Source organism: Ceratosolen solmsi, unplaced genomic scaffold, assembly GCF_000503995.2.
Source record: "Ceratosolen solmsi marchali unplaced genomic scaffold, CerSol_1.0 scaffold11, whole genome shotgun sequence".
Taxonomy (NCBI): domain Eukaryota; kingdom Metazoa; phylum Arthropoda; class Insecta; order Hymenoptera; family Agaonidae; genus Ceratosolen; species Ceratosolen solmsi.
Window position 1 is genome coordinate 5,419,631 of NW_011948416.1, and position 13,111 is coordinate 5,432,741.

Below are 13,111 nucleotides of genomic sequence, written 5' to 3' on the forward strand. Positions count from 1 at the left end.
ATTAAAATATTTGAATACATCTAAGTAAATGAATGGTCATTTGCATCAAAATGTTACACTAGCTTTATTTAAAGTAAAAAAAGTTATCCTCTATCTAAGAAATTTTTTACGATAATTATATGTATTATAATTCTTTATACTTACAGCTGTTTATATCTATATATATATATATATATATATATATATATATATATACATACATAAATATATGTATAGATAAATATGTATATGTATATGTATATATGTGTGTATGCGTATGTATATATGTATCTGTCTGTCTGTCTGTCTGTCTGTCTGTCTGTGTGGGTGTACGTGCGCGCGCGCGTGTCTGTGTATTTATCTATGTATATATGTATGTATATATGCATATGTATAGATTTACGTACTTCACTAGTTATGAAAAGGGTATTATTATGTTATATATACACCACTACATATTTAATTTATACAGAAACAAAATCCGTATACGATATTATGCTAAGAAAAATTCTCCATTAAGAAGTTATAGCAAAGAGCCATCTATCCCTGCTTACTTACTATACATTCCTGGTAGAAAATTATTCACTTCTTTCGAGTTACCGAGCTTATTACTGTGTATACAGGCTAATTAACAGATTCACCAGCTATGCGCAACATAGGTACTTTATACTTACATAAAAACTGTAAGTATACAAGCCTCAACATCAATACGCGAAGCACCCTTTTTTTTAATTATTTTATTAAAAAAACAATCGTAATTCAAAATTGCAATTCTAATTTTAAAACATTACTAACGATAACGTTCAGCCGTTTTACAAACTGAAATCTGTTGTCACCCTAACACTCAAAATAAATCAGTGAATTTTCTGCCAAGAGCCATAAAAATCGTTCTGCCATGCTCAACTAGTCAGCAGCTACCTCCAGCGAGATAATAAATCCTATATTATACATGATACTCGGTACAAGGTTTTAACGATGATGACAGAGCCGGAATCGAGAAGGCGCATAAGAGGTCAATAAATCATGGACTATACGATCAGTTCATAGCCGTTGTACAGTCATTGTAGAAGACTGGTCGAAGGGAACTGACAGTATTTTCGTCGCTGCCGTCGTCGCTAATGTTGCTGTTGCTGTTGCTGCTGCTGCTGCTGCTGCTGCTGTTGCTGCTGCTGCTGCTGCTGTTGCTGTTGCTGTTGCTGTTGCTGCTGTTGATGATGGAGCAACGTCATAGCGCCTGTCTCAGCTGCTGTTGGTAAAACTACCGTCGACTGCTCGCTTACCGAGATCTGGTGAATTTGTGCCTGGGATCCCTGGCCGACCTGCATTATCAAAACAAAAATTCAGATATAAAAGTGCATATTGGCATATATGTCGATCGATCTCTCTCACTCCTTCTTCAAATATCATTTGATCACGAACCTTGCATACACCGAGCGCTACCATCGATCGTTCAAATTGATTTTTTAATTACATTTTACAAATGCTTTAGATGTCGATAACAATCGAATTTTTTTACCAAAAGTTCTATTTGGATAGATAATAATAAAGATTGTTGTGTAAAGATATATTAATTTATAAAGTTCGATAAAATAGCGAGCGATAGAGAAGATTGCAAATAAAAACTATTGATAAATTTTTAATAAATCGAATTAGATATACGAAGAGAGAACGGCGATAGATTTAATGATAATAAGAAAAAACTCTGCGTCTTGTATGCGATGAATAGTCAAACGCATTGCATTATTATATATGGCGTATAAGAAATAAGAAATAAGAACATTTGGAGTTTCATTAAAATGTGTACGAACGCTAAAGTCTTTAAACGATCCAAAATCATGATAGATCTGCTAGAAATCAGCAATATTACGAAGTTTGTAAGTTAAAAGAAGAAGAAGAAAAAAATACTCAACAGCTACAGCAACAATTAAACTATGTAATAAAAATCAAAGTTAGATTCTACCAAGATCGACATAACTTCCACTTAAGGCAATTCGCAATCTCGTCGATAATACTTCAAAAAAGTACTAAATTACTTAATCAAATCATTCTTAGGATGGCCAGTTTGGATCTCAAATAATAAAGAAACTATGCATCAATAATCTCAAATTTATGTGAATCTATTTATATCAATCCCAAATGAATCTTACATAAGCGTGCGCCATCTCGTGCTCTTAGCAATGAAAATCAATCCATCAGCACAGACGCTAAAAATGTCCAGCCGTTGATGATGCTCTTGCAAAATGCATCGCGTTAATCCTCGAAAAAGAAAATTAAGGAGAGCTTGGTGGGGCTAGAGTACCTGAATCTGTATTTGCTGGACCTCGGGCACATTGGTCTGTTGCTGTAGTTCCTGCTGCTGCTGCTGCTGTTGTTGCTGCTGCTGCTGCTGTTGCTCGACCTGTTGCTGGGCTTGTTGCTGGGCTTGGGTGTTGTCGGTCGAGCCGAGGGGATCGCTTTCCTTGGCCCGCTTGGCCAGGTGGCTCCTCGCGTGCTTTCTCAAGTGGTCCTTACGGTAAAAGGCCTTGCCACACTCCGTGCACACCTCCGTCTTCTGCCCGCTATGTATCACGAAGTGCAAATTCAGATGCTCTTTCCGCTTGAAACCCTGCGAACAACGACATTGTTGCACGTGAAGTTAGATTTATTATTAAGGCTTTCAAGCGAAAAGGTATGGACATGTAGACATGCCTGCAATAGTGAATTGCGATTGATTATAAATTGTCGGGCTTCAATTTCGTTTTTAATTGTAATTATACGATTGTCGAAACATGCTCTTCCATTATAGTGCAAAATAAAATTTCGATGCTCAAAAAACAAAAAATAAATTTGCACGATTACTGTTTACGTCTCAGGCAGTCTTCCAGCATTTTGTGCATTTATAAGATATCCAAACTAATTGTCAAAACAAAACAAAATTACAGTTCATTCTTACAGTACATATGACGCAAAATTATATTTAAATAGTGGTATTAATTAAAGTTGCATTACAACGACAAAAACATCGAATAATTATCCGCGTGAAAATATCCATCAAATCACGTATAATCGGAAGGACGACGATAAAATGTATTGGATTTATAAGGGCAGGAATGATGTTAAAATTCATTATCGCAATTGATTGAAATTCTCCTTGCGCTCCTATTAATGTCCTAGCCCGTGACAAATGGGCGCGTCTCACCTTCATACAGACGGAGCATATAAAGGGCCGATCAGGATTATGACCAAGCTTATGCCTCTCCAGGTGCTCCTTGCGTTTCAATCCAGCGCCGCATATGTCACAAATAAATCGCCTCTCGATCTTGTGGCCGATCAAGTGCTGCTCGAGCAGTTCTTTCTCCGGGTAGGCCATGTTGCACTGGGGCTTCGTGCCATCCAAGGCCGTGACGATGCTTACCTGGAAAAAGGAAGCAGGGAAAAGCGTGAGTTGTGGCTCGACGAAAATTGCTTAAGCCCACGAATACGTAAGGGCCAACGCGTAAGGGGTATGGCGGACGGATGAAGGGATGGTGGAGGTGGAGAGGTGGAGAGAAGAGAGCTTTTAATGTAAGGAACTCGCGACTTTCCAATGCTCTAATTTATTATCGAAGTCGCTGGATTTGTGAACCGTGCAACGAGTCTTTTCACGACCGGGAATGAGCGAATAATGGCCACTTTGTCTCGGCGTTTTAATGGAACCTCGTTACTCGATTTACTCGGCAAGCGCTAAATTAAAGAGGCTACTGTACGATAATGATTCACGCTATCTCGTATCGAACCGAATTTTAATGCAATGTAATGCCATTTATAATCGAATACATAAATAATTTATCAAGAAGCTGGTGTGATCGGTAAGAATTTCAACCATTGGACTATGAATTATTGTGTTTCAATATTTATCCGTTTGAAACAAGTACTCTATAATCGTACACTCAGTTATTGTTATTACATTGAAGCGCTCGTGCAGTCAAGTATCTCGAACGAATGCCTTTATTTACAAAGTAACTCCAAAAAGTAAAAGTTTCCATAGTCCTGATGTACTTTTTATCAATAAACAGAGAAAAAACCGATCGCCGAATGGTCGACGCAAAGAATATCAAAAATTATGGGGTAAAAAAAAATTAATTCATAGAGAACGTTCCATACAAGCTTTATAATAAAGTTTTTAAAAAACACAGCTGTACCTTAAAACGTCTACTTTTGGAGTTTTCGCCACATTCGACGTAGCTCATCTGTACCATCGCAAGTGTGTGAGTGTATCAAAACAAAGAAAAGAGAAAAAATGTATTGTAAAATTGGTGTTTTCAAAAATAAACACAAATGATAAATGAATATAATGACTGTTATATGTAAAATAATTCGTTTCAAAATTTTAACATTACGATATTATCAAATTCATCGACTCAAATTCTACGTGTAATTAATGCACGAGTTATTCCATAAGACAAACATATCGTTAATAAATTGACAAACATTGGTGTCCTTTTGCAACTTTAACTCCAATATTCAGTAATTTACAAATCATCTTCAAATTCTAATTGTATTTTATTTTAAATACAAATCAGGATTTAAAAATTCTTTTCCACTGCATTCCAATAGTGCAAGGTAAACATTAATCTTTACACAAATTTTAATTGCAATAAATATACTTGAAATATACTTGAATTCTAATATTTAACTGTATTAGAAAATCTAAATAAAATTGCACATTATTACATGGATTATAAAAATTATGATAAAATATATAATGTAACAATTTATCTACATTTCCAATACCTTCTTTTTCATTATATATATTATAATATGTATATATAATATGTATATTTCAAGGTCATTACATTATATTAGCGATTGTCTGAGAGAATAAAACAAAAGCATGTAAATTAATGTTAATGACAATAGTTTAGTGATTAGTTCCTTTCCAAAATACCGATAGAATAGTTTTTCAAAAATTTACTTTTACATTAAATTTTCAAAAAATGTTTGATCGAATGCGCGTTCTACGGAGGAATAGGAAGGACGAGTTACTTGCTCGTATCACTTACATATATATTAGGAGCGTAAAACTCGTTTCGGTTTTCGCTTTTATTAGCGCGCGAAAGTCTATTGTGAGCCTAAGAGCCACTGGCGCCGAATTTTAGACGAGACTCGCGAGATTCCATCGATGCAAAGCCAATGACTGTATGCGTAAGTAATTGAAAAGGTAATGAGTAAGTAAGTGACACCGTCTGAAATTCGGCGCCAGTGCCGACAAACCCGTGCAATGATCAGGGAGGTCTTTGCTCCACCCTGGCACGCATATACTCCTCCTCCTCCTCCACGTCATTCTCCGGACTCATTGACACCTTCTACAAACTACTCCTCGTCTCCCCACCCCCACCCCCACCACCAATCCCTCCACCGATCGTTTGCCGCGATGGCACGGGGCCTGACTCACCTGTCCGGGCTTGGGTTTCTTGGGCTTGGGAGGCTTCTTCTTATACTTCTTCTTGCGCTTGGGCTTGACGCCGGGCTCGCCGCCTGTTTCGTCCACGACGTCTGGTATGATCTCCGTCTCGCCACCGGCCACCGTGATCTGCACTGTTTGACCCTCGGAGCCGGCACTGCCCGAGGCGTCGAGGCCGTCCGCGCCCAGCGGGCTCGACTCGATCATTGCCTCGCGCTTTATCGTCTCCGCCGAGAACTTGAGGAAGTGCTGGAGCGACAGCGGCAGCGTACTCGTCGGCAGCCTGTCGGTCAATCATTTGTGCTTTCAGGGCTAATGGGTAGGTGGATTTGTGTGTGCGTGCGTGAGCGCGCGTAATACATGACTTTCGCCTTTTACCGGGGCAGTGGGCTATCGAGTTAAAGTGCGGGAGGGCCGAGAGTTCGAGATGAGATAACCAAGCTCGCGCTCTGTCATACATATATGAGAAGATGCTGCCGATGCGATTCAAGGTGTCATTGGCACTTTCAATTCTAGATCGCGAGTGAGGCTCGCCGATAGTATCGATCGCGACACTCGGCGGGGAATGAAAGCGCACAGAGGACTGGGGAGAGGGTGGAGGGTGTACCGTTTGGGGATAAATATGGATGTGGACTACTCGCGCACGATGGAGGAGTCGTCGAGGTTACGGCGGGTGTGCAAAATTTACCTGGAGAGGTAGTCGGCGACGGTGGAGCCGGCGGTTATGCTCGGCCAAGTACCCTGCATCGACGCGATGAACTCCTCACCGCTCTGGTTTGCCTGGCTCTTGACGCCCCCGCGCTTTATGAGGGCCACGGGCGTCGTACCAGCCTCCGTCTTTACCTCGGTCTCCTTCGTGTCCTCGATGCTCTCGCGTAGTATAAGGTCGTGAGGGATCTGGGCAACGACCGTCAAGCCTTCCGGCGCCCCCGGCAACTGGACCGTCTGCTGGATCGTCTGCTGAGTGGTGGTGGTCGCGGTCGACGTGCTCTGAGTCGTCTGCTCGGACCTGCGACAATCGACATGAGCAGCCGTATGAGATTGTTATCCTCGCACGCCGCCGAGAGCAGGCCCTCGTCATTATTTTTTTCCTTTTTCCTCTTCTTTTTTTTTTATTGTTTTCGTTTTGGAGCTCTTCTCTGTTAATTAATCGAATTTGGTGGCTCTCGCTTGAAGAGCAATTGCGTTGCGACTCATGCAAAATTCATCTACGCCCATTGGGTTTACGCTATCGGTCGAACGCTAAACTGGTGTTGTACGTGCTTATAAGATAGTCGGTTGCATCCTTTATGAGCGTACCATTTGATAATTTAAAAGGAAAAAAAATCGCGTCGAATAAGGTTCGAATAAGATGGGCTGATGTTTGAAACTTTGAATTCTTAATACGTCGCGTGTCCACTAATTTTTACGCGATTCTTCTCTTTACATTACAACTCTCGATTTTATTATTTTTCTTCTTTCGTCTATATTCTCAGCTAATAATGTCACACACGCGCGCTCAATTTGTTATGCCTTTGTTTTTGGATTTGATGTATAGGTGATCGAGCGCCAGTGTAAATTGATTAAAAAAAAACTGTCGGCTACTTCACTTATTTGAGAAACGAAGGAAAGATTGTTGCTCGATCTCTTTACATTCGGAGAATTTTAAAATTTAATATTGATAGCCAGCATTCGGACATCTGCTATCGAATTCATAATACATGGGATGGATATAAGGTGAATATTTGAAAAACATATGCAAATTACTTGGAGACTACAAGTGCACATGCACAGGCTTACACACATAAATAATTGACAAGGATTTCATTTATAAGTCGATAGGGTTGCTTAAAACTTCGTACGATAATAATAATGTCTTATCATAGAAGTGTAAGTAAAGAAATGGAATTACATGTTTTTGCTAATTGTAACGGATGGTTGAAGCGTTCAATCATACATTTCGAAAATTTGTACAATTTAATGTACAGTAATTTTGAAAAGTATCGATCTGAAAATAGGAAAACACATGATATGAGCATACTGTGATAACTACGAGCTTTCAAGTCTTTTTTATCGTTTATTATCCGACCTATTAAAGCCGCGTTGGATTAATTAATGAATATGATCCAAGTATTTAATGAATCTTTTAAAACAGTTAATTACAAAACGTCATCGAAACTTCGTACTGGAAAATTTAGTTTTTATTTAAATGTAATGATTTCCATAAAGATAAACTGCGTTCCAAATACCCCTACTTTGCCGATAACAAAATTATATTTAAATTTAAAACGCTTCCGAGTCTTTTGTTACGTTTGTAAAAATTGCGCGCTTAAATAATTCATCTGCCAGTGATTACTTTGAATTACTATGAATTAATTCCAAATCGAAAAACTGATAATGCCGCATTCCACTTTCTGTTAGCCCGTCTCATCGATTATGCATCGTACCTTGTAAAACATTCGAATTCGTACGAATAGAAAATAAAAAAAAATTTTTTAACCTACCTCGTAATAAATACTTATTATTATTGTCATTATTAATTATATATTATTAAATGTTTATTCGTGTGTGGTTGATACGGCAAGTCACGTGTCAACGTGGTATATGTACCTAATCTATGCATTGATATTTGTATTCCACACACCGATACTTCTGTGCACAAACTGATCATTAATTTTCTTATAAATGACAACAATATATTATTAGCTTTATGCATTATCCAGGTAGTAACTATTTTACTATAATGATAAGCGCTACCGCATAAAGCCCGCCCCGTTTATTATAATAAGTCTTTTGCAAGTTCGTGGAGCATTTGCATTATTAAAAATTCGACAGATCCATTTTTTGCATTGTGCTTTTCAAGTCGAACAACATTTTTAATGGAAGGTTGTGGAAATGAATTTGGCCGAACGGTTAGCCAGGGCTCGACCATCACGTGAAAGGAAAAATATTTATTGCAAAATCCTCGACGTTATTCATTCGGTATACCATCGGCAAAACACACAATACAAAACTTCGGTGCGTGCCCCGCCACATCAACATTCCAAAGGCCATTGACTATTGTCGTTACTAAAACATTTCGTTTTATTAGGAGGAGCCCGATAAATCCGACAAACCCGATAAACCTTGGCTTTCCTCGATCTCTTATTGCCCCGAGTTTCAAGTAAAATTGTCAGTCGAGCGGGAGTCCCGACTTTCCTCGATAAGCATATATTTATACGAATCTTGTGCAATTTTAAGACATCGATTCGCGTGAACAGGAACTGCCGAAAGCCGCGTCATCTAAAGCCGCGTTCAAATCTCAGCAGTACAACACTTTATTTCAACCAAGAGTCGTGAAGACGTGTACGGAGGGAGATTTGAACACAAAAACAGAAGAAAAAAACAAAAAAACAAAAAACAAAAAAAAACAAAAACAAAAAAAATAAAGAAAAAAAAATGGTATAGGGAGGGAGAGTGAGTGGCTGATTGGTTGGCAGACAAGGGTACTTTCAGCAGAAGTGTAACCAACATCGAGAGGGACGTCCGAACGGGTTTTACCGACGAAATTAGCCCGGTTAGCGCGACTCTCAATGCAAAACGCGACTCACGTTTGTGTAGTAGCGACGGTGTTCTGCGGCTGGACCTGTATCTGCAGTCCGTCGGGACCTTGCTGGCTATAGGCCACGGTAAGGACCGTCGCCGCACCCTGGGGGAATTGGCTGAGCGAGATGGGCGCGAGATGGTACTTGGGTTGCTCGCCGCTGGCGCCGCTCTGCGAGACGCTCGGATTGACGACCTGTATCTGGACCGTCTGCTGCTGCTGCGTACCATCTTTACCCGGCACCGTGATCGGCAAGGTGATTATCTGCTGCTGCTGGCCACCCGGGCTCTGGGCGACGGTGAAGCCATTGGGATCTACCGGCCTCAGGTAATGAACGCCGCCCTCGCCGCCCGAGAGGACGCCTACGACCTGGCCGCCGGTCGTCAGGTTCTGGGCGAATTTGGCCGTGGCGAATTGGTGAACGGTGCCCGTCGGCAGCGAGCCCGTGGTAAATCCCGGGAACGGCGTGAAGTTCATTGTCGCTGGCTGGTGGCTTTGAGCTCTAATCTGGCACACGGCAGCCTTTGACCTTTATCGGCAAGCCTGCAATAAGAAAGGGTAGACGTTACATTAGTTTAGAGGTCTCTCGTCTAGGCTGACTAACATCTCCGGCTCCCACTCCCACCTCTCAACCCTCAATCGCCACAACGTCACAGTCCCATTAATGCGACGTGCTTGTCATTGAAGGAGGATTAGAATGAGAATGAGAGGAGAGTGGGAGATACAAACAGGGAACGAGAGGGACGAGAGAGAGAGAGAGAGAGAGAGAGAGAGAGAACAGAAAGTAGACGATTGCGTATCTCTAGTAGGCGACAATTTGTAAATACTCGCTTACTTAGTAATTATCGACTCAGTGGCTGACGTTACATTTTCAATCGAGAGAAAAAGGGATCCGACAAAGGCTCATCATTCGCATGCTCGAGTGAAATAAATTTATTATTTTGGTAGCATCGTTAAAGTTTTAATGACTTGAAATAACCAATGTAAAACGTTAATTATACTTTACAAATGACAAAACGAAAAAAGAAAAAATATTGTAAACACCGCTTGCAATAAAAGCTATAACTTCGTACGTCATGTAATTAATTGTACGTTTCGGAAACTATATTGATCGTTCACAATGGAAGATATGATTTTGTTTTTTTTTGTTTTTTTTTTGTAAGGTGTCGTAACCACGCTGGCAACCTCATATTGAATTCTTATTTTAATCAAACGTACGATTCGTTCTCGAGCTTCAGACATTATTACGTATTTATCGAAAACTTCTTTAGGATTATCGGGCATTAAATTTCAAGATGCGCTGTATACTAATAATAATAACTAATAATAATAATAATGATAATAATACAATAAAGAAGAAAAAAAAGACATTTGGAGTTTCTAGTTTCGTATGATCGTTATCGAAGTAGTTTGACTGAAAACACAATTTATTCTCGTATAATCGAGCCTTCGAAATACAATATCTGCTGACATATTTCAACGTTACAAGTAGAAACGCACGCAATGGCCAAGTTTCTTTGGCACTACAGCGGAAATAAATAGAATCTGCGATGGGCGACGTGACGTAACCAGCGACTTATAGGCGCCGCTGTTTTCATCATATTTTTCAAACTTTGTTTACTAAAAATTTTGCTCTCAAACTTCGCCAATACTGTTTATTTTTAAGCCTAGAACTTAAATATTTTTTTAATTTTGAGAAACGTAATAATCTACGAGGAACTATTGAAAAAAAAGGAAAGATTTGTCATTGTTTTGTTATTTGCAATTTATACATTTTTTAACGACAGGCCTTTGTAACAGCAGCAACATAATTTACAAAAGGCGAAGAATTTAAAAACTTCTTTTTATCAATACAAAGTTTGAATCGTGACGAATTAATAATAGCCAAGTTTCCTGTAATTTTATTTGAGGTATCGTTCATTTTCTTACTACAGTTCGTTCGTCATTCTATGTTTCCCCAAACGACACTTCCATAATTTTTACAACAAAAATTTGTCACTCCCGATAACCATTATATCTAAGGCCCAATGGCTTTATAATTATAATGCAATTGAATTGACAATTATGTAACTTGACGGGCAAGATGTTTTTTTCGCTTTGTTTTTGCCAAATACGTTGCATTGCGATAAAATTTCTTCTTAAAAGAAATAGGTAAATTGTTGATTGTCGTGCATTCAATTCGCCTAACGTCGTAAAGATAAAGTTGTGGTGTATGATCGGCCATTACGACTAGCATGTGCGTGTCACCGAAGGCTTTCTAAAAGTGCAGAATTCACGATTAAATTTTCCATTCCCAACACATTTAATATTGATCTTGATGTATTACGAGCTCCGTATACTTTGCCTACTTAAATATTTCGAAGAAAACTCCATGATAACCTTCGAAGTCCCTTCGTTAAACCATTTAGTCGCAATTAAATCGTAGCACACGTGACAATGGTCACTCGACAAAAGCGAGAGTAGAGTGAACCTGATAAGCAAAATAATGCCAAAAAAAGAAAAAAAAATTTGTTTAAAAAATAGATTTACGTTTGTCTGGTCAAGAATAAATGGCCAATAAGCGCTGATAATGCCACATTACATAGTACAGCGAATCGTGGGAGTATTCAATTGACCAGATATGCAATTATCACCACTAATCGCATCGACAGTCTCCAGGGGTCAATGCTCGCATTCCGACGGATCTTCCGACTACGCTCGAGAATGTCAAGGTTACGTTCCACACTGTATTCGCACCCATTCCCCGTCTAACGACAACCCCCCACCCCCACCCCCACCCCCGCCTTCCCGACAACAACAACAACAACAACAACAACAACAACACATACACCACCCATTGTTCGTGTGATGAATGACGAGTAGAGTTCCGTAGCAGACCGCCCGTCCGAATTCCAGTCGTCGCACACAGCTCCTCTTGACCACGCCGCCATAAGGCCAACATTACGCAACAGGCGAATACACGATAATCACCGTCGGCAATTCCATCGGCAAATACAGCCTCGATATCACAAAAACCGAGGGGTCGTCGGTACTACACGTGCTTACCAAGGGGCTTCCGATAAGAGGACACCGTTCACCCCTTAACGTAACCCCTACAGTCGTCCACGGCGTGTAAGGGCAAGCTCGAGGGGCTACGAAGTGAGAACGGTCGAGGGGGATGCGACGAGGGATGGATGGTGGTGGTGGGGGGAGGGGGGGGCGATGACGACAGACACCAAGGGTGTGGGAGACCCTGCGACAATGGTAGGGACGGCGCTAGGGAGAGGATGTGTACGTGCGTAACGAGAGAGGGAATCCCCTCGGCAGCGGAAGAATCCCCGACTTCGGCAAGGGGAGGCGTGTCTTTGGTCGAGGCGCCGCGATGACGGGTAGGGCAAGGGGAGGGGTGTGATCGAGAGGGTAAGAGTTATTAATACAGCAAGGGTAATGACGAAATTGAGACTCGGATACTGGTGTGACGCCCATTGATCGACAATCGGCGGAAGCTCCCCTCGGTGATAGCGACGAAGTAGAGATGTTGACAGGAGCGGAACATTTGAGTAAGACACGCGAGCGAAAGTTGTTTCTTTCACGGAAAATTCGTGCATAAAGAATAGAAGTTTACGAGCGCGCGCCGCTTTCTAATCGTTTTCTACGTCGCAGAACCGAGCTTTCACAAACTGAGAGTTACGTGATAGAACCTTTGCTCGGGAAATCCGTTTCGCATTTATTAATTTATAGATCGACATATAAGCTGATGATATGCAAACGAATGCGATGTTAAATTTGGACAGCGTAGGTAGATAGGTAGGTGTATAGGTGTATAGGTGGGTAGGTACATGGGTAGGTAGATAGGTCGGTAGGTTGGTAGGCAACATCTGTATGAGAATGTCGAATAATTAATTGACATTCGCATAGCTAATGTTACTAAATAAGCTGGATTTGCTGATCTCGTTAAAGTTACCGAATGGTATGTAGCTTGAAGGAAGCGTTTATTTGTCACGAGAGAATATACGACGGAAGTTCCGTCGCAAATGTTACATCAACTTGTTACGTATAACGCATAAAAATACGCGTTGAATATTACGGTGAGCTTTTCGCAATCTCCAAGGTACAGAAGCGATTGTCTTAAGCAAACATTAAACAAATCGTGTTAAAATAATACTATT

The 13,111-nt window shown here is 40.4% G+C and overlaps 1 protein-coding gene across 7 annotated transcripts in view; it reads right to left on the reverse strand.

Moving 5' to 3' along the window:
• Positions 1 to 388: 388 nt before the first annotated feature.
• The window catches only part of LOC105359223 (zinc finger protein 90-like), a 30,629-nt gene continuing 17,906 nt past the window's right edge, over positions 389 to 13,111 (reverse strand). For 6 of the 7 annotated variants that reach the window (XM_011495750.1, XM_011495746.1, XM_011495749.1 and 3 more), the window contains 7 exons: positions 8,971 to 9,506; positions 6,090 to 6,410; positions 5,393 to 5,684; positions 4,140 to 4,187; positions 3,158 to 3,373; positions 2,279 to 2,584; positions 389 to 1,298 (listed from right to left, as the gene is read on the reverse strand). In XM_011495750.1, the coding sequence (XP_011494052.1) occupies positions 1,095 to 1,298; positions 2,279 to 2,584; positions 3,158 to 3,373; positions 4,140 to 4,187; positions 5,393 to 5,684; positions 6,090 to 6,410; positions 8,971 to 9,440 (1,857 nt within the window). In that variant the 5' untranslated portion in view covers positions 9,441 to 9,506 and the 3' untranslated portion in view covers positions 389 to 1,094. The remainder of the gene's footprint in view (positions 1,299 to 2,278; positions 2,585 to 3,157; positions 3,374 to 4,139; positions 4,188 to 5,392; positions 5,685 to 6,089; positions 6,411 to 8,970; positions 9,507 to 13,111) is intronic. The other variant, XM_011495751.1, reaches the window with a different exon arrangement.